General features: G+C 42.2%; 2 protein-coding genes across 5 annotated transcripts in view; both read left to right on the top strand.

The window, feature by feature from the left end:
* Positions 1-7618, top strand: part of TGS1 (trimethylguanosine synthase 1) — a 30037-nt gene extending 22419 nt beyond the window's left edge. The window contains exon 13 of one of the 2 annotated variants that reach the window (XM_044424083.1): positions 7312-7618. In XM_044424083.1, coding sequence (XP_044280018.1) covers positions 7312-7428 — 117 coding nt within the window. In that variant the 3' untranslated portion in view covers positions 7429-7618. The remainder of the gene's footprint in view (positions 1-7311) is intronic. The other variant, XM_044424084.1, reaches the window with a different exon arrangement.
* An 8442-nt stretch (positions 7619-16060) lies between these two features.
* LYN (LYN proto-oncogene, Src family tyrosine kinase) overlaps positions 16061-22495 on the top strand; it is a 61888-nt gene continuing 55453 nt past the window's right edge. For 2 of the 3 annotated variants that reach the window (XM_044423972.1, XM_044423969.1), the window contains exon 1: positions 16061-16297. The gene's annotated coding sequence lies outside the window, so the exon portion shown is untranslated. Of the gene's footprint in view, positions 16298-16697; positions 16722-22495 lie in introns of those variants that run through there. The other variant, XM_044423970.1, reaches the window with a different exon arrangement.

The following is a 22495-nucleotide window of genomic DNA, read 5'->3' as shown; positions in this document are numbered from 1 at the left end:
ATTGTGAGTCTATCTCTGATGGGGAGATTCAAGTCTCTCCTCCCAGGGCTCGGTCTCTGACCCAGATGCCTCCAGCGAGAGCTCGGGACCCATCTCCAGCTTCTCCACCACCACCTCGGTCCCGGATGGGCGAAAGGCGAGAGGAAGGATGGTTCCAGCCCTACTATAGTTATCCATTGGGCTGGGAAGATTACCACTCCTTTGGATTTCGTCCTCAGCCACGGGACCGTTCCTCACTCTCCGCTCATGAGGACATGCCATCCACCTCGAGACATGTGGAACCTGAACATCCTACTTCACCAGGGACTTCCTCGTCGGAGCCGTACCACCTCGGGCCCGACTCTGACTCAGATGCAGACTCCACTTCTCCTGATGTTCTTAAAACATCTCAGGGGCCATCGTCACCTGAAGAGCCCCACATCTCGTTTGGAGAGCTCATGTCTAGACTTGTTCGGTCGCTCGAGATCGAGGCGCAACACCAGCCAGATCCAAGCACCGACAAGTTCTATGACATTGTCAGGGGAGAGCAATCACCTGCAATTGTCCTGCCGCTTATTACAACTTTGTGGCAGGCGATGACTCAACCTTGGGACTTGCCATCGCAGACTCAGCCCACAGTGGGAAGATACGAATCCATGTATCGGGTCCGGGAGAGCAATATACCCTTCTTGCTTCATCCCAAGCCAAATTCCGTGGTGGTTGAATCGTCCCAGGGCAGGGAAGCCAGGGGACATACCACCCCCTGGGATAAAGAAGGCCGTAAGATTGATACCTTGGCACACAGGGTCTACACGGCTGCAGGACTTGGTCTTCGTACATCTAATTACGAAGCCACCCTGGCCAGGTATCAATTCTTTATTATGCAGAGGCTGAATAACATCGTCACCCCCCTGCCTGAACAACAACGGGATTTGGCTAGGACCTTCATCAAGGAGGGTATGCAGGTCACTATACAGCAACTATCCACAGCCTGTCACCATGTGGATATGGATTCGAGGGCTCTTGTTGGGGCCATCTCACTGCGAAGGCATGCCTCGTTGAGGAATTGCAACTTCCCTGACAAGATGAAGCGGTGAATAGAGGAAATGCCCTTTGATGGCTCTTGGCTTTTTCATTCGCGGACGGACCATAAGCTCAAGTCCATCCATGGATCCCGCATGACAGCAAGACGGATGGAATTGCCAGGACAGCAAAAACCTAAGTGGACATGGTTGTGTCCATCCTACCGCTACCAGCCTCCGTAGAGACAGTATCAACAATGTCCTCAAAGCAGAAGACAACAACCCGACCAGTGTTTCCCACAGAGCTGTCGTTGTTTCGACATGAAAAAGCGCCAATGCTGATGGGACGGGTGAACCTCTCCTCCACCTCCACACCCACCTTTCCCCCTCCCTTTTGGGGAACGGGTGCAAGGCCGACTCCCCATTTGGGAGTCCATCACATCTGATCAGTGGGCCTTGTCTGTCATCCAGCTCGGATACAGAATAGAATTCGATACCATTCCTTCGTTGAGCCCGATTCGATTTACACCGCATTCCCCGGTATTAGTCGACGAAGTACACCATTTGCTTCGTAATGGCGCGATTCGACGGATTTCTAGCTCCGATGGGCTGCACGGATTCTATTCTAGAAATTTTATGGTCCCAAAATGGGATGGTGGTCTTCGTCCAATCTTGGACCTCCGAAATATCAACAGATTTATCAAACCAAAGAAATTTCGGATGACTACCCTTCAAAATATCCTTCCGCTGCTGAGGAGAGAGGATTGGTTTGCCTCACTGGATCTGAAAGATGCCTACTTCCATATTTTAATCCATCCAAGCCATAGGCGTCTTCTGTGTTTCACTGTCGGGACTGACATATACGAATTCAATGTCCTCCCGTTTGGTTTGGCCATGGCCCCGAGGGTCTTCATGAAATGTATGGTGCTAATGTGTGCACATTTAAGGCTTCAAGGCATCCAAGTGTATCCTTACCTGGATGAGTGGCTTATAGTTTCACAGACCCACGAAAGTCTCCTGTCAGCTGTTGAGGTGACTTGTGCACTGTTGGACAATCTAGGACTCTGTTTTTACCGTGAAAAATTATCCCTTGTCCCTATGCAGGTGATAGATTTCATCGGAGCTCGTCTCAATTCCACGGTAGCGCGGGCGTTCCTCCCCCCGGCTCATCAGGACAGTCTCCGCGTCTGTATCTCTCGGATCCGACAGAACAACGTTGTCCCAGCGCTCTCAATCCAGAGACTTTTGGGTCACATGGCTGCCACCGTCGCCATTGTCCCAAACGCCAGGTTGAAGCTCCAGCCTCTTCAACTCTGGTTCAACAAGAACTTTCGTCCACAGCGAGATTTGCCCAACAAACCGCTTCAAATGCCCCACACTGTCATACAAACATTGACTTGGTGGACTGTCCCAAGCAATTTAAATGTGGGTACTTCGTTCATAACCCCTCACCCAACACTGACTATATACCGATGCTTCGCTGATCGGGTGGGGTGCGGTATGCGCATGACTTCGATCCCAGGGCATGTGGAACTGACAGGAGTCATTGAGTCACATCAGTTACCTCGAGCTCCTAGTGATCTTCAAGGCACTTCAGTCCTTCGAGGAAACTGTCTGCCAGCAAGTGATACAGATTACGTCTGACAGTATAGTGGCGATATTCTATATCAACAAACAGGGCGGAACAAAGTCCACTGCCGTGGCCCGCCTGTCTATGGACATTTGGGAATGGTGCATCCCAAGGGGTATAACCCTCCATCTTGCTGGGACTGACAATGAGGAAGCAGACACTCTGAGCAGACACATGTCGTTCATCCATGAATGGGAATTATCAGGTCTGCACACAGTTATTCCAACTTTGGGGACATTCGGACATAGACCTATTTGCTACCCACAAGAAGAGGGTGTGCAAAAGATTCTGCTCCAGAGCGGGAATAGGACCGGAATCGATGGGAGACGCCCTTACGATTCCCTGGACAAACCTCAGAATTTACACGTTCCCGCCTATTCCTCTACTGACAAAGGTTGTATCGAAGATTGTACACAACAATGCCACAGGAATACTGATAACACCTTGGTGGCCTCGTCAAGCGTGGTTCTCCTCTGGATCTCGAACGTCACCTTCCTTCGTCTTCCATCCAGACAAGATCTGTTAACTCAACAAACCCAGACCTGCCCTCATTGAACCTCACAGCATGGAGAATTCGTTGACTCAGGACACTACTTTGGGACCGAGATCTACTAGGTCACTCGATACCTCAACTCACGACAAATCAGACCTCCTCACTGACTCGGTACCGAGGGAGGTATCGTCGAGACCGAGCTCTTTAGACCCACACATTCTAAGGATTCTCGAGTCTGCACTAAGACCATCAATTTGGAAGTCTTATGTGGCGAAGTGGCATCGCTTCTCATCTTTCGTAGAATCACGTTCGTTTAGTCCAATGACAGCTTTGGTGGAGAATATTCTTCAGCTTCTGCTGCAGCTACATTGTTCGGGACTTAAACCTTCCTCAGTTAAGGTCTATGTAGCTGCCGTGTCACATTTTCGTGGTACGGTACAAGGATCGTCGGTATTTTCACAACCACTTATAAGGAAATTTCTGAAAGGACTGCAATATCTTCATCCTTGTATTTGGCCTGTCATGCCCACATGGAGTCTTTCAGTCGTTCTTCAGGCACTTACAAGACCACTATTTGAGCCCCTAGCGACTGTCGATATGCATCTCGTATCATGGAAGACGGCCTTTCTTGTTGCAGTTACATCAGCTCGTAGGGCCAGTGAACTTTGTGCTCTTCGAATTGATCCACCTTATCTTAACTTTCATAAAGAGAAGGTGGTTCTGAGGATGGATCCTTCTTTTTTACCTAAAGTTGCAGCGCCATTCCATCTGAATCAAGAGATTGTGTTGCCTGCCTTCTTTCCGTCACCGTCGAACCCGATCGAAAGGTCGTTGCATATCTTGGATGTACTATGCTGCTTGGCCTTTTACAGATCATGCACAGAGTCTCTTAGACGTTCTAATAGACTATTTGTAAAGTACTCTCAATGGGACCAAGGATTGCCTGTTTCGTCTCAGAGACTATTGAAGCGGTTCAAACCATTTTGTTAGCGTACCAGCTTGCAAAGATGGACTTACCTGTTGTTCCGAGGGGTCATTCCACTAGAGCAGTGGCTGCTTCCTCCGCTTTTGCCACGGGTATCCCAATCCAGGAGGTCTGCAAGGCCGCAACTTGGGCTACCCCGTGTACTTTCGCAAAGCACTACCGCCTGGATGTGCGTGCCAGAAGAGACTGTTCCTTTGGGAGGGCTGTTCCTTCTGCCATTCTTCAGTGACGACACTGCCCATCACCATCTCTGATAAGCTTGCTATTCACCCATATGTGTGATGCACAGAGGTCACGACGAAGAAGAACAGGTTGCTTACCTGTAACTGATGTTCTTCGAGTGGCCATCTGTGCATTCACACAACCCACCCACCGGCCCCGCTCGGTGTTAGTGAGTGGTTTCTTCATCAGTACCGTATGATGGTGCTTCGGTACCTGATATGTTATTACATTATCAGTACCGTGGGCTATTGCGGTGGTACCTGGCAAGTTGTTATACCATCTTCTTCCATAAGGTGGTGAATGTTCGGTCTCCAAAGACTGGAGAAAATGGCAGACACTCCGCTCTATATATACTACCGAGGGGGAGGGGAGCGGAGTTTTCCCGCCAAAACCGTTAGCTTTCAATCTTTCCGGCCTAGGCACTGCACAGGCGCAGCACCCATATGTGTGAATGCACAGATGGCCACTCGAAGAACATCAGTTACAGGTAAGCAACCTGCTTTACTGGAGTAGATCTGTACCATGTGTCTTCAGATCATTCTTTGAGCCATCCAAACCAGCTTGTACTGACTTATAATTTACAAGCTCTTTGATGAAGGAGGTGGCATTGGCAAACAAGCCATCTCACCAGATTTCAGGTGGTTTGTTAATTTAATTGACCATTTATTCCTTGTTAAGCTAGAGAACAATAGCAGAAGTAAAAACAAACAGACAGTGGCCATAGCTAAGGTCAAACCTGTTTACTCAAAAAGCTGATGATGGGGAAAACCTTTTGCCTCCAAAGCGTATATGACTAACAATCCAAGACCAACCTGTCTAGATTATCCAGAAGATTCTTTTAGTGTAGCATCTTGTTTCCAGCATCAACCATAGAGATGCTGCTGAAAAGACCACCTAAATTAAAAAAGCATCACATATACCTTAGGAATACAAAACAACAGTTCCTTTGGATTGAAGAGGTTCAGTTTAACTATCTTGGCTAATAGCCATTGATAGAACTCTTCACTGTGGATTTGTCTAAACCTTTTTACAGTCTTCAAAGCCACTGGCCATCACCTTATCTTCTGATAATGAGTTCCATAAACAAATCGCAATTTATTTGCAGAAATACCTTCTCTTGTCTGTACTAAATGTGCCACCTATCAGTTTCATTCAGTGAGCCATAGTTCTAGACTTTCCATTTGCCATGCATAAGTTTATAAACTGTCATGTTTCACCATAGCAGTAAATGACTTTCATGGTTTTTGGTGTGTGCTTCTAAAATTCTATGGAGTCCCTTTTTAACTGACCTGGAACATATACACCATAATTACTAAAGGATGAGTCATCCCAAACTGGGTGCTCCTCAGTTCCTGTCAGCTTTTTCCCAGAAGTCAGTGTAACAATTCTTTTGCAACCTTTTGATTAAGTTCTAGCAGTGTGGTTCTCTTATGGTTCAAACAGAGTGAATCTTTTGTGTGCAGATTTGATTATCATAAAATATTTCCCAGAGCACAATGATTTGGTTTGTGAGCCGCTCCGAGGCTTCGGCGAATGGGGCGGCATAGAAATTTTCTAAATACATACATACATACATACATACATACCATAGTTTAACCATATTTTATTATGATTACATATAAATTTAAAGCTATGGGTTGTTAGCCGGGCAGCATATATATATAAATAAAAATACCATAGTTTAACCATACTTTATTAAATTATGATTACATATAAATTTAAAGCTATGGGTTGTTAGCCATAGTTTGTTGTTGAGTTGCAAACTGTTGTTGCAACTCAACAACAGTTTGCAGCTGTTGTTTAAACCCTGGACTGTTAATATGTGAACCCGTAATGTTAACATGTGAACCCATTATTGTGGGTTGTTTTGCTAAGCTACAGCGCAAAAGTGGGCAAAACCCTCAGTCTGCTAACATACTGCCAAGGCAACTAGGAAAAATTAAATAAGTGGGCAAAGGAGGACAGAAATAAATAACAGGAAGTGAGAAAATAAATGACGTTTGTCCAGTTGTCTGCTCAACAAATCCTGGGTGAGGTTAACAAAATCATGGTTTAAATAAATCAAAAGTTAGCATTACATGCAAAGCAGGTGACTTAATCTAAATCCTCTCCCACCTTATCTTCCCCCAGACTATCTCCTTTCAACCTCACTCTGACATCCAGAAGTGAGCTGGGTTGGAAGAAACTTTCCTAAAACAAGGGAGTGTAGAAAGAATTGGTTTCAGTTAATTTCAAGTAGAATTAGATGCACAATTTAAATGTGCATGATGAAAATACATGAATATAAATGTGCTGGCTCTTAAGAGTTCAACTAGATTTCAACAATGTCATTATAAAATTTCAAAATAATTGAATATTGAAAACTGCTGCCACAAGCTATAGTCATGGCTACCAACACCAGTGGTGACTTTAAAATGAGAACACACAATCATCAGTTACTAGTCAGGATGGCTGTTATCTCCATTATCTGAGACAGCATGCCTCAAAACACAAGTTGCCAAGGAACATTCAAGAGGGGTAGTACATTCAAGTCCTGCTTGAATCCTCTTTCAGGTCCTGTCCAATAGGCATCTGGTTGCTACTGTGGGAACCAGGGTGAAAGACTAACTAGACCTTTGGTCTGTTCTAGCATGGTTCTTCATACATTGTGTAAGAGACATGCATGTTGTGCAATGAGTTCCAGAGTTCCCTGTGCATAGGTAGGAAGGAGAAGCAGCTGGCAGGAGGGGCAAAGCACTGTATCAATTAGGGACATGGATTCAAGAAACAGAAGAAGTCAATAGTGATACTGTTACTCACAGACTCTTCTAGAGTTTAGATAAGACAGCAGGAATTTGTGGAGACCTTAGGGCACCAGAAGGGTAAAATATTCCTCAGGGCCAATATTCTATATATGGCTCATGTACCATGGCAAAAATAAAGAGGGGGTTACAATTTGTCCCATTTACTACTCCTTAATGGTTTCCTTTTTACTTTTTAGGTGGCATCCTTAGCTGGACCAGGAGGAAAAGTTGAAGTAGAACAGAATTTTCTGAACAACAGATTGAAGACCATAACCGCTTATTTTGGGGAACTAATCAGACAAGATGGATCCTGACTTACTTGGGAGAGTGTACCACTTGTCAGTGCAAAATGGATCATTTCAAACTTTTAAAGAATCATCATTTTCTCATTCAGTTTTTTCTACAATCAGTGACTACTTTGATTTTTTATTTTTTTTATTTTGTAGAGGGGAAAAATGACTGTGAGAGAAGCGTGTATAACAATAAAACATTTTTGTAACAAGACTAAGGTGTTTCTGTGGTAATCAAAGTGAAATGAGAAATGAATTGTTAAATAAGTAAACTTCCTCCTTTATCTAGAGGCCATATTCCCAAACTTGCATTAGTCAATTTCAGAAGCTAATCTATCTGTCCAAGCAACAATGTACTTAAATTCCACATTTGATGATTTTTTAATAACAAAACAGGGTGTTTCCATCTGTCTACCCATCAGTCCTTTAGAACTAAGAGCATGAAACCTAGATTCCTGAAACTTGCCATGCATGCTATGGGGACTAAGGGAGCATGCCCCTTGGGTTTATTTTGGTTTTTAATGCATTAATTTTAATTAAAGAGTGCATGAAGGTGAAGCCTTCAGTAACAACTTCAGCCTTCAGGAGGAGACTTCCCTAACTAGCACAAAACTTTGTAGTCTGTACAATTAGAACTCACAGCAAATTAATAGGCTGTGAAACAGTTTTATGCCTGCCATATCCTCCCTGATGTGGGGCAGCCCTTTATTCTGCCAGGCACATTAAGGGTCCACCATGGCAAGGCCGGTCCTAGGGGTGCCAGCAGGCACTCTTTCACTCAGGGACGATTTCACTGTGTCAAAATAGTAAGGGCTTTTCCAACTTATGCAAAGCCAGGCCCTTTCACTAATCAAAAAACACCCAAGTTTCAATCTACTGGTATTTGAGTCAGAATGAGCTTAGAGGACAAGCAAGATGAAAGGATGGTAAGGGTTATAGTTGAAGGGAGAGTTAATATGCAGAAAAGTTATGCTTTAAAGGCCAAGAAATATTTGAATATGAAAAGAGGTAGAAATGATACTGGAGATTGGCTGTAGGGTTGAGATAAGTCTTGGAACCCATCCCTCTAGCATTCAAGGCCTTCCTCTCATAACTTGGCCCAGTCTTAGAAAGTGAGCCAAGCAAAGAGGAAGGCTTCAAAGGTGGTGCAGCTGGCAATCTTCCACGTGCAGCAGCCACAAACATGACACAAAAGAGGGATGCTGCTTGTGCAGCATGTGCGGCTCAATTCCTGGAGAGCATTCCATGAAAGCTGGGTGCACTCACCAGGAAATCAAACTCAGGGCTGTGACAAAGCAGACCCAATTCCCTCTCCTGAAATGGATTCCTCACATATCACTATTGTGAGTGAAGATTGTTGGATTGGCACAGTTTTTTGTGGTGGAAATAGGAGGGTGCATGGGTAAACAGATGTGGGCCACATTGATATATTTTATACTGTTTTAGCAACAGTGATGTTTCCATTGCTGTCAAAACACTGTTAAATGCTGTACTTGGGGGTATGTCAGCTGTGTTCCACCTTGATGGATTGATTCAGACTGCTGCTGTATGTCCTGAATACTGAATAAAATCTGACCAGGGGCAGGAGGATCACAGTTTGACCATAGTTAAACAGCTCAAAGTAAAAGAATCCCTGAACAGTTGTCTGCTGCTAAATAATTATGATTGTCACAGTCTCTAATTGCGAGCATGGGTGGTTAGTGCAAACAGGATTGTCAGTAAAAGAGGTCCACTGAGAAACAAGAGGATGGAATTGGAATGCCTTGGGCATCACTGAAGTTTGAAAAAGTAAAGGGGTATGAACCCTACCCAGCAGTGCAATGATGACTGAGCTTGTTTAATAGCCATAGAATGTAGAGTGATCATTGAAAATAGAAAAATTTTGGAAAGAAAAGTAGAACATTGTGCTAGAATGGAATGGCTAACTAGAATCCAAACAGGAACATTCCTTTCAGGCAGGGAGATATGCTGCAACATTGTAAAGCAATTCCACCTGTCTTGAATAATATTGATTCTGTCACAAAAGTTTTATATGGAATGATCTAGTCATGCACTTCTCATAGTGCTGCCTTTCTTTAAGGTAGGGAAGATCTATGAAAGCTGCATATGTGTGTTATTCTGCTATCCTAAAAGTTAGTAGCATCAAGGTCAAGAATGTTGCTCTCCTGTACCAACAAGACAAATACTGTTATAACTGTTCCTGCCTCTCTCTGCATTGTTGGGTAACCTTCCTTTGGCCACTTGAAGATGCTTATCAAAAGTTGCTAGCAGAATGCTATATTACACGTCATTAAATGTTTAAGACTGATGGTATTTTTCACTTGAACTTGGAGCTTCTGCGTGCAGTAATTTAACTGTATTCTGCTATATGAGCTCTATTAAATTAAGTGTTTACAATGTTTGCACTACACTGAACCATATATTATCTTACACCACCAGTGAAACCAAGCTTGTGTAAAGCATCTATCTATCTAGTATTTTTAATAGGTATGTTTGTGCATTGGCTTAAATGAAGCCAATGCACAAACATCATGGGCCCACTGGGAATTTCCCAAGGGTACTGTAAAACTTAATTAGGTAATTCCTGTACATATTTAGCTTTGGAAGAAATTGGTTTATATTTGGTCATCTTTATCTGACATGTAGAGACATACATTCAACTTTGTTCAGATATTGTTCCTCTCCCTAAACATTTGATTTCAGACGGTTGTTATATGAAACCCCTGTAGCTTTCAGAATTGATGCCTGAGTTTGATGGCTTTCCTTGTTCTCATTATTCCCTCTTCCTTTTGAGTCATGTGTTTTAGATTGTAAGGCTGTGCAGCTTGTTTGCTTATTTTCCATTTCTTGCATCCCCTTTTCCCTTTCTGTTATTTCTTTTGAGACTGCAGGCCTGTGGGAAGGAACTGTCTTATTCTCACTGATCATATGTAAGTCACTCTGGAAGCCTTCTTGTCTGAAGGCTAAAAATGCTTTAAATAAACATTATTCATGCATTTACAATGTACTTTCCTTCTATATGTATATGCAAGTAGATATTTAAACACAGGGAAATGAAAACAGCCCAGCAGGGACTCATTATTAAACAGTTTGGTGCGTCATGTATCTGACTTTGCTAGATAAGTGGACAGGATATCCTGACATTGCTGCCCAGTTTTTCTTTAGCCTCTTTGCTCTTCCATTTGGCAAATAGGGACAGAAAATATTGCAGGAGGGAAGAAGGTGGCTTTCTCCAAGGTCAGCCACCTGGCACAAATCTGGAAGAAAGGCCATGTTTCAAAGGCATTACAAAGATTTGGATAATTTTCAATGAACAGTGTGGTAGGAGAGGTATAGAAATATTGGCCAGTGTTGTTTAAGAGGCAGGCAAGTCCAGATAATTAAGTGGTTTCACTTTAAATTTGCATTATGGGAAATAAAAATCCTAGAGATCTGTTGTCAATTGCTCTTTGCACCTGTATTATTACTTGTCATCCTGGTGTGAATGGCTTTTGTTTTATGTATTTAATTATAGTTTTGTATGATCATTTCCTTTGCTTTCTAAAGGACTGCATAAAAGCTGGATAAACTGGGCACAATCTCTAAGCACCTCTAAAGACTGTGGCAGTGGGTGAATAAAGCAGAAGATGGTTACCTCCTCTCAGCCTGTTGCCACCCATGGCACAGTGGATTTACATCTGATTCTAGATACAGGGCACTATGAACCAGCATCCGGAGTAAAACAGGGGAGTGTCTCATGATGAGCAGGAGAAGCATGAATTATGAGGACTGATGACAGGAATTAACTGAAGCAGGAAAAGGATTCCCAACAATAAAATGATTTAAAAGGCAACTGGAATTCCAGCCTAAGGTTATGATCCTTCCAAAATGAAGTCCCATTTTTCTCATGTGAGATAGTTAAACACATGGGTTTAAATGGGTTTAACTGCCTCACTGAAAGCAATGGGGACTCAGAAATGCCTAACTTGGCACAGCTGCATTACTTCTATAAAATATTCTGCAAAACATTTCCCTCTCCTAAAATTGAGAGCAAATTGAATTGTACTTTCCTTATAGGCCTGAAAATGTTCTTTGATTTCTTGCTGAGCTTGCCCTGAATGTTTGCTTTTGGTTCCCAAGATATTAATCTTCTATTATGCTTACATCACTTAACATTGTCTAATCAACTGTTTTACTTATTTCCTTATAATAGAATTCACCTCAAGTAACCAGTTCAGGAATGTTTGGTTATGAACAAGGTTCTTGCTTCTTAGTAGCCACACTGTTCACAAAAATAAGTGTACTTCCTTATTCTCTGGGAGAAAGGGATTTAAGAATAATCACACACTGCCGTTTGCCTTTTAGATTACCTGATTAAAAATCTTTGTTGTTGTGCAATGAGCTAGAAGTTCATGAAAGTCCACAATCACTTATGAACTCTTGATAACTTTGGGTTTGTAGGTTCTCCACTCCTATCTTTTCTCATTCAAGTACTGTATGTGCAGACCACATTCCCATACAGCCTTCTCCAAGCGGTTCACAACAAAGCATTATGAAAAAAACACACAGTCCTATTAGCGATGTACAATTTTTCTTTGATTCCATGTATGTTTCACAGATTGTCAGGGGTCTTTTTTCTGTCATCTGATCATTAACGAAACTGGATTTTCTCCACTTCAGAAATTTACACAAAATTGTCTTACAATTTGTGTACCTTCTTCTGGTACCCAATATTTTCCATATGCTAGCACTTAGCAGCAGAGGATAGAGAGAGATTAGAGATGCATAAAATGTTGGGGATGTCAAAAAATGAAGCATTCATATTAGCATATTTTTCACTGAATTTTGTATGACTAAATTTGTGTACAATTGTGAATAGTTTTTAAAAAATGGTTTGCAGGTCCATGCAACTCAGTTGATGTCAGTCTGCTGCAAAATTCCATAGGTAAATGCATAGAAATCTGAAGTTTTAAAAAAAATTCTTTCACATTCCTAATTCCTATACACATTAAAGAAAATAATAAAATGTGTAACATGCATATAGTATAATATAAATATCAAAACGAATGATTAATAATCTCATTATTAAAAACGGAAACCCCTCTGGTGTTTCTAGACAGATTATTAGTCATCTATGGGTTTTACAAGAGTTTCAGAGGGAAGGAGTTCCAGTTGTCAATTCCAGATGTTTGTAGGAACAGGATGAAACAGGGTGATGGCGAGTGGGTAGCAGAACTCTCTTTGGGCAATGATCCAAATTAGAAAGACAATATGGTTTCCTAGGGTACAAAAATGGCTGCCTGCTGGTCCATTCATGCCACTGGTCCATCCAGCTCAAGATTATCTACACTGACTGGAAGCAGGCTTTCCAGAGTTTAGAGAGGTTTGTTTCACAAACCAGGGTCTGAACCTGCATGCAATCTGCCATGTGTTCTGGCAGATTACAACTGAGCCGTGGCCCCACTCCTCCTTGTAGCTACTGGCAGAGGAATATCCACTCTTGAGTCACACAGGAAAGGCTGTCACCACTTCCCTGCTCTACCGTCGTCATGTAGCCATCTATTTCCACCAGCAGATTGAAGGAATAACCTACTGTCTTCGGTGTTTATGTAGAGTAATTTGCGCACTTTTGTTCACTGTTTTGTATATGGTATGAGGTCTGCAGTTACAGAAGGACAGAAATCCATCCACTTTACATAAACAGAGGAACAACTGCTAAAATCCAGTTCATTATTGATGCTGCCTACGTTTAAGCGGTTTCCCCCCCAACAGTAGTTACACCCATAAAGCAGAATATAACCTGACCTCAGATTCATGTGTTTGAGTCTATAATAGCTTAGCTCCAGGGCTTTTTTTGTCATAGAACATACCGGAACAGCGTTCCCGCACCTTTTTTTTCAATGGATTTTAGGAAGTGATTTTAGCAGATCAGCAGCAAACATCATTAACATAGTGCCTGCAGGCTGCTATTGTGTCTGCTGCTATCTGATAGTGAGAGATAGCTGCTTGGGATGCTGCTCCGCTGCTGCTCGGCTTGGGATTGGTGTGTGTGCTTACTGCCGGCAGCAACATCAGTTCGTCCGGCACCTTTTTTTTTTTAAACAAAAAATGCACTGCTTAGCTCCATTTGTCATTACAGATGGGGCACTTTCATAATAACACACTTCACAAAGATCTCTGCTTATCATGTCAGGTGTAGTCTTAATGCCTACTGGAGTAGAACGATAGCCCAGTGGTAAAACTATGCTAGGTCCAAGGTCCAATCTCTAGTCTCTCACAGGCTGGGAAAGATCCTCTGAATTCTTGGAGATTTTTTGCAGCTAAGGTCCAACTAATACAGCATTTGTCATATATTTTGTTCTTACACGGTTGATTTTTCTTCAATAAACAGCCATCTGTTGGCAGGAGAGACATACTGGGACCATGGAGGGGGCTGTAACTGAGTTTCCTGCCACAGTCCTAACTGGAACCAGGCCCACCCATTTGCAATGGGAAAGAATTCTGTTTGTCACCATAGAGGAGCAAAATTTTGGTCCCTAACACTTAAAATCATAAATACAATGATTTAACAGGATAAATAAAAATGTTTAAATGTCAATATATAAGCAAAGCAAAAGCAAGATCTAAATATATAATGGAGTAAGATTTATTTTTCTTTGTTTAACTAACCCACATGGTGCACAAACATACAAAATGAAGTCTTTGTTGTTGAGAGGGACTGTTCTTATTTAAAAGCACACCTAATCATGTTGTTGAAGATATTACAATCATCTCGTGGACCTGCTTTCTCTGTACTTCTCTCCCTCCCCAAAATTTCCAGGAACATATTTTTACACCTCAGGTAGGCAGTGGCTCATGTCCATCAGGGTCAGGTCGAATGAGTAAAATAATTTAAGTGCTATTTTCCAAACTGTATTTTCCTAAAAACCTATCTTTGTTCATTTCTTCTTTTGTGTCCTGCCATATCCATCAGATATGTTCATAACTCTACTTTAACTCTGATCTACTGGTGGAAGTGCAAAACTCACAAATCCAGTGGTAGTTCAATGGTTGATAACACAAACTGATTAAATTTGGCATCTTGCACAGCCTTTTCAAACCTAGTCCTGCTGTCTGAGAATTATGGGAAATGTAGTCCAACACATCAGGATGGTGGGCATTATAAAAATTCCCTATTATGGAATTTGAACATGCAGGTGAATTATATCCAAACAGCTAAGGCATTTTTGGATTTTCAGATCAGATCATGAACTGCAATTATTTGTAAAAGAAAAGTACTGTAACAGTTGATTCAGCAGAAGATAACAACTTAAACACACGATGAAATAGTAAGGCAAATGTAATCTAATCTCTACTTTCAAAGGTTACACAACCAAGCTCCCATAACTGAAACAGTTTTTTGGACTGTTGAGAAAAAAAAGATTCACTTGTGCCTCTCAACACATAATCATTAAACTGATTTAAATGTGAACAAAGCATCCTATGCACAGTTCCCTGGGGGCAACCCCACAGGTTATTCAATATGACTTTTTTCTGAGTAAACATCTGTAGGATTCTAGCAAGTGCCTGAAATTCTATAACCACTTACCTAGGCATACATGGATTATGGAATATGCTCCCCAGAGAGGTTCACCTGGCACCAACACTTTTTTCTTTTCGGTGCCAGGCAAACCCCTTTTTATTTTCCTGTTATTTTAATGTTGAATTGGTTTTAATGTGTTTTGTATTATTGTACACATATTATTGCATGCTGTGCCATTTTAATTCCTATTTTACTTGTTTGCTGTAAACTGTCCCGGGCCATCAGTAGAGGGATGGTCTATAAAAGCTATAAATAAATAAATAAATCCCATTAAATTAAATGGACTTATTTATGAGTAGTCCATTTATACTACAATCTGATAAATTTCCCCTTTAAAATGCCCCGTTGCCCTGAAAGATACACCACTCCCCCTCCCCCCCCCTTTTTTTTTACAAGTAGAGTCTAGAAAATGAAAAAGCCCTGCTTGGTTCCGTTTAAGACCATAAGATGACCAGAACTGAACACTGAGCTCACCCTGTTTAGACCCAGTGAAATACAGCTACACTCTTAAGCCCGCTTACCTAGGAGTAAGTCCCACTCTATTCAGTAGGTCTTACTTCTGAATAAACATGCTGTTGGATTACATCCATAGCACTGGTAGGGAGGGAAACCGATGCGGAGCCAGGTTTTGTTGGCGAGCTCAGTCCGCCTCCGCCAGGTGTCCTCCAGATGTTTCCGAGGTCTTCTCCCATCAGCTCCGTCCAGCATGGTCAGGAATGCTGGGAGCTGTAGTGCAAAGCATCAGGCTGGGGAAGGTTGGGCCAGCTCTTAAATCGCTCGCGATTACTGGAAGCCCGTGAGCATCCGATTTATCCCCCTCTCTCAAGCAACAAGTAACGGAGCGAGAGCGAGCGAGCCTAACCGACCCCGCCGCCCGGGTCTCCTTCCCTCTGCGGCTGGGAAGGGGACCCGGGCTTTGCGGCCACTCCCGCTGGTGCCTCGTGGGGGGTCCGCCCCGTGAGTTCCCTTTAAAAAATGTGCTGCCGCTGATAGGAATCGCGCGGCTGTGCCCGACGGGGATGAAAGGGTCTGTCCCCACACGCACGCACTACATGCAAATCTCCCATCTCCAGGAAGTAAGTTGCAGTGGAGACTCCGCAGCAGCTTGTGAAAATCGCGCAAGTTCCTCTCCGCAGAGGAGCTGTACGGCGATGAACGTTTCTGGTTCTCCTTCGGTGGGTTTTCGGTTCCTCTGTTTTTAAGAAAACGGTTCTGCTGCATTCTCGGCCAAGTTCCTGCTGCCGGGCTGGGCGGTTTTCTCCCCCAGCCCTTGGGCTGAAGCAACAGTGGACTTAGCTCGCTGAGATCCAACCTCCTCCCCCGCTCGGGAAAGTAAGTCTCTCTCTCTCTCTCTCTCTCTCTCTCTCTCTCTCGTGCGCGAGCTTTTGTTCGGGAGACTTTGTTCGGTGAACTGGGGAGTAGGACTGGCATTTTTCCTCGTTACGCACGGAATCCTGCCCCGCCTGCTATGCTTTGCTGAACTTTCTTCTCTTCCCACCGAGAATCTATATTGGTGACTAGCCAGATTCGACCTGGCATTTCCCTCACTCGTTGCCTGAGTTGTTGGCTTATGTTTTAACCGGATGGTAAATCCTGTCGACGGTGGAAGCGAAAGCTCTTGGTTGCTCACAATTTTTTCCAGATGGTGGATGCACGTCGTCCACGACCGCGAGGTATTTCAGGATAGTAACAGTGCAATCCTTCGTTTGTCTACTCAGAAGTCAGTCCCACTGAGTTCAGTGGGGCTTACTCCCAGGTGAGTATGAGATTGCAGCAACAGCTAGACAGCCACGCTATGATCGTGGGTGGATTCAGATTCCCACCCACTGTGAAGTTCCGTGGGGTGGCTTTGGACTAGCCTCTTGCTCTGACTCCAGCCCTATCTCGAAAGGCTTTTGCGTGCGTAAGCCAGATAAGTTCATTGTACATCTCTACTGTAGGGCTGAAAAATATTAATGACAGGTCGTAAATATAGCAAGGAAGGTGATTTGTACCAAGTCCTGAAACCTGGTAACTCTCCCTGTCTTTTTAAACGAAAATTAAAGCAGCATAAAGTGAACCATATAGGGCAGTGCATTTTTAGAAAGAGGAAGCATGATGCGAAATGGACAGTTTGTGCATCTGACCTTTACAGGAACTTTTAGCTGAGCAGCAGATAAAATGAATGTTACAGTACATTGGTTAAAAGGAAGTGTTATTTTTACAGTGGGCTCTTTAAGCCCAGGGAGAAGGGGTTTTTATCTTTATTTCCTGCTGATGATTTTTTTAAGGACATTTGACCTTTTGCTCATAAATATTTTCCATGCTTCCTGCTGCTAATGTTTGATGATTCTTTGCTTTAAAATATATTTTGAACCCATCTGGTGTTGATAGGCTACAATCTAATTTTTCTTGTAGGGACTCTGTCTGAAACCCAAATGATACATGTATAGCTCTAGCAGTGATATGTTGTATTACACTCTGTGCAGGAGACCTGTTGTTTGCTAAACAAAAAAGTAATAAAAGCAAAGTTTGTTACTATTTTTCATTGCGTTTTGTCATCACAACATGTGCTAGTGAATATTTTGTTTTTCTTATTACAATGATTTAGTTTGACTGAGTTTAAAAAAACCCCTTTGAGTTGTTCAGTTGATCATGTTTAGTAGCACAATCCTATGCATATGTATTCAGAAGTACATTCCATTGGATTGCAGGGGATTGCAATCTAACTCAAGTCTGGGCTTTGTGTCTTAGAGATGCTCTTTCATTTATTTTCCTTTTGTCCTCCTAATCATTTCTGTAGCAGAGATCCTACACTTAGATTTTCATAAACATTATTTTCATAGAGATCCTACACTTAGATTTTACTACTTATCATTACATCAATAGCTTTCTTAGCTTACCCAGGTGAACAAAAGTTAACAGTTACTCAGAACTGACTGTTAAAGTAAGAGGCTATAAATTCTTGCTAAACAAAGGTTAAATTTTAGTTTTCAAATTGTTTCCTCTAAAAACTACAGCAAAAAATCCAGTTCCTGTTTGTTTTTCAGAAGGGAAACAACTGATAACAGTTGATGTTATCACTCGCATTCTTTTGAAGAACTGATATCTTGGGGAGAGAGCTGAAGTGCTTCCTTTGATAATTACAGGCTACCCATCCTCCAGAACTGTTTACATAGGGAGCTCAGCCCAAGAGTGGTCAGCTCTGCACCTGCTTAGGTAGTTCATTGCTACATTATTGCCACATCATTGGATGATTCCAGACCATTTTGTGACACATCAACTAGTTTAGCCTTTGGCTAAATAAGTGTGATACTAGCATACAGTCTGAAAGTCAAGTTCTGAGGTAAAGCAAAATGCAAGCAGCCCCTATCCACTAGGAGCTATTCTGGAGAGCTGTACAGGAAGAGAGACAACACAGTAAGTGGGCGCAGTGAGTGGTGCCAAAAGGCCAGAATAGGTTAGTTACTGGCAGTTACATGTTCCACTATGCCTTGGGAGGGTTGGTTAAATTTAGAGAATTGAGAGAGGGAAAGATCTTTCAGAACCCAGGGAGTCACCAAATAATTGGTGAAAGGGGGGCATTGACATCTGGGACTTTCCAGGGAAGCCCAGATTGGGCCCTGAGGCCTGGGATTTGGCCCCTGCCTTAAGAGACTTGAGCTGGAGGAGCTCATGGGAAGATGGATGTTTGGTGGTTGTGCATATACACAGGCATGTACACATGCATACAGAGGAAAGCATGTGTGTCAGAGCCCCAGTAGCAACTGATGCTGTGGCTCACATGTGTGTCTTCTGAGCCATAACTGCACATAAGCAGGGCTTTCACACATGACCAGTCCCGAACATTGTAAGCACATAAACTGCATTTATGCAGTTTGATTATAGTAAGAACACTGTTACATTTCTTGAGGATGCTGTGGTGTAGGAGCGGGTATAAGGTGTGGGTGGGGCAAGGGTGAAAGGGCCTTTGTGGATGGATTTTATTTTATTGCTGTGATTATTTACTGCACAGCTGTATGCATTTTAACTTCTGTACTGTTATATTGTTTGTTTTGATGTAAACCTCTTTGAGAGCTTTGTTAGTGTGGATAGTATACAGAAGCAGTAAATAATAATATCTTTAACTTTCTGCCAAATGATTGTTTGTACCTGTAGATTGCTTTAAAATACCAATTGCAGCCTTGCCTTTTAACATGATTTGAAATATACTGTTTTAGTTTTAATAAATAATTGCAAAGTGCTTTTGTTTTACTTAAGCTGAATGTAGATTGGAAATTAGCATGTTATTCCAGTTTTAATACATTCATAATTGGTAGTGGCAAAGCTTCATCAGAAGTTGGGCAATGTCACAGAAGATTTCATTTCTGAAAGTGTGCATTATGAAATCACAGGATGCTATCAAAATGTATGGATCTAATGATTGCCAAGACAGGGAAACAATAACAAGCAACAGACCATGTTTTAATAGAATAGATTTCTTTTGCTGGGAAACAGTTAAGGGGCCGTGTATAGGAGATGGTACACTGGGCTTGAGCAACTTGTGGCCATCTCACCAGTTTTGGGTGACAACTCTCATGATCCCTCAGCATTGGCTATGCCTACTAGGGGTGATGTGAAGGTTTCAGGCTGCAGCTCCCAAGCTGTCAAGTCCCTGCTTTAGATAGAGGGAGTATGCTCTCTCTGAATAAACATCAGCATTTATTTTAAGAGTTGCATGGAGTACTGGAAATGCTAACTAAGTTTCCAGTTATCTTTACAAATGAAGGAATTCATTAAGGTGTCTATTGGTGAAACTTTGGACTTAGAATCTTTCACTAATTGGCTCTGCTTCTTGATTATCTTACTTCTGTGGACAGCTTCCTCCCCTATTCAGTGGACAGACACTTGAGATGTCTCCATACTAAAAGTAGTCTGCATCATCGCAGCTAAGATGGCTTCCCTAAAGACAAGACAAGTCATTATGCCACATATATATTAAATGTGGGCCTGCACTGAAAGAGAAACTCTGCCACTCTTGAGAAGATATCACCCAGAAGAGGTGCAGGGTTTTACTAAGCCAAGGATTCTTTGGTGCTCTTCTATTCCTTGGGAATGAGTAGAAGGATGTATATTGAGGATCACCAAATGCTGAGGAGACAGCTTTCTGGTGCTTTTAATAGCTGTACAGGAGATTAAGGTTTGGGAAGTACAGCTCCTCTCACCTTACATCTGTTTATATACTTCTGTATGCCTCTAATACATTTCTTCGGGGGCAATCTTATGCCTGTTTAGACAGGAAAAAGCATGACTGCCTGGAGCTCAAGGTCTTCTTTGTCTCTAAACATGCACAGGATTACATCTTCAGCTACCTTTCAAGACTGCTAACTTCCCAAGGCAGCATACAGTATAAAGCATGATCAGTTCACCTGCCAGCTTCCTCTGTCTTTGTCTGCATCTGGCTGACCTTGCAGCTACTAGTTGCTCACTTTCCCTGCACTGGTACATGTACAGCTATCCTATGGGGCTGCCCATAACCCTCTGAAATCAGATAGTTACTGAGTGTGGAAGAATGGGGAAGCAAGGGTTCCTCTATTTTGCAAAAGACATAGTTGATTTTGGCCATCTAGGCCTTTTTCTCCTGCTCATGTGGAAGAGGAGATAAGGCACCACCTGGAATCTTAGTAAGCTGGTGATGCCTCCTCTCCATCATCTGGAATGTTCCACTTTGCCAGTGCCTACTCCAAAGATGGTCTTCTGGCTGCAGTTGGCATGGAAAGCGCTGCATGGACTATAAGGATACAGGGAGGGCCCTCTGAGTATTGAGACCCTGCTATGACCTCAAAGGGTTCTTACAAAGTTGCAGTGGGGACTCCAACTTTTCCTGTGGGCTACCAGGCAGTATCTACTAGCTATAGGATTGCTCCTTAAGACTGCAAACATACACTTACGGTACCCTCCCCTGAAAACAGGGAAACTTGCTTCAGACTGACTTACATGTACAGGATGGTGCCATTTCAAGCTGACTTTGTAGTGGAATGGGCCCCAGCTACTGAGACTGCCACCAAAATTTGTATTTTCTTGGATAAATTTGTCCAGCATATGATGTTTGGTCCATTTGGAATTATGTGCCAATGTATCCAAAAAGTTCTTCAGTTCTGAATGTGAAATAAAATTTTAAACACGTATGGCCTGAGGCCAGTAGACTAGCCATCCCAAACAACATACTTCTAGTTGAATGCACAGTTCTTTAATATTAACCACTTAATATCAATCACTTATTCTTGATTAACCTTGCAATGATTGCTGTGAATTATTTGTCTAAGCTGCCTGTCTTCTCTCTGATGAATATGTTCTCAATTTCGATTACTTCCTTCCTCTTTTGTCTCCTCTCTTAAAACAAGGTTATATATACTTTCCTTCATCTATACTTAAATGTTCTACTTGTTCCTGAGCATGTTTATTTAGGGAAAAGTTGGTTACATTTGCAGGCTGCTTTCTGACTTTCTATGAGATGGGTGTGGGGCAGATGAAACCCATTTACAGGGAACAATATGGTAATATTCCTGCATGTGATAGCATCAGCATTTGTGTGCCAACAGCATTTCTAGCCTGGAGAGAAATTGGAGGAAGCATATTAGCTATTTTTGAAAGTTTGCTGAGAAGTCTCATAAAAAATTGAACCTGTCTCAAATTGAGCCATGGGAAATTTGCCTACGCTGCCAGAAACAGGCAGTCGTTTTTTGCCTCCCTTCCCACTGCCCATGATGCTCCCTATTATACAGGAATGGTAAATGTTTTAAACATCTGGTCAGTTGCCACATCATCATCTGGTATGGTGCATATTATGTCTGAAGACCATAAAGCTACCAAGCTACTAACGAAAGTGGCTGCAGCTAATTTTTCTCACACTTCCTTTTGTTGGGGTTTCATTATGCATACGAACATTGGCAGGAAGTCCAGTATGTTAGATAAGTTTTTCTCAGCCACTTTGACAGCAAAAAGGATGCAGACTTGCTAAGTATAGTTCTGTTGGCTGTTATGTACCAAATATCCAATCTTTGTCATTTTGCCTCCTCAAACATATCCACTTTGTAAAAGCTAATGTTACATTCTTCCTGTCTTTGTTCTTTGCCTGTGATATTACATGGTAGTGAATCCCTAAATAAATCTGGGTAAAAGTATATGAGGTTTTGGCTTTTGTTACATTATCATTTACCTCTGTGCATTAAGATCTAATGGTAAGGCCTAATTATATGTTCCATGTCCAAGGAAGAACAGATTGTCCTTTATTAGGAATGCCACTCTCTCAGTGTTGGCTGAATAAAATGCTTTTCAGAGGCAAACTATCCAAATATCTCTGTGTTCTCTTAGAAAAGTATCAAAAATAATGTTTATCCTTTTAAACTGTTGGTTTAGGTATGTGCCAGTTTTTTTTGTCTATTGTGTCTTTTATTGTTCTGTTGTTGATTATATTTTTAGTCTGTTTTGTAAGTTGTAAAATTGAAAGCAGCCTATAAGTAGAAATAATACAATCAATATTTCTTATTATGCTTCATCTTGGTAATGTTT

The sequence above is a fragment of the Varanus komodoensis genome, unplaced genomic scaffold, assembly GCF_004798865.1.
Source record: "Varanus komodoensis strain SLA01 unplaced genomic scaffold, ASM479886v1 scaffold14_1, whole genome shotgun sequence".
NCBI lineage: Eukaryota > Metazoa > Chordata > Lepidosauria > Squamata > Varanidae > Varanus > Varanus komodoensis.
This window is presented reverse-complemented; position numbering and strand designations above follow the sequence as displayed.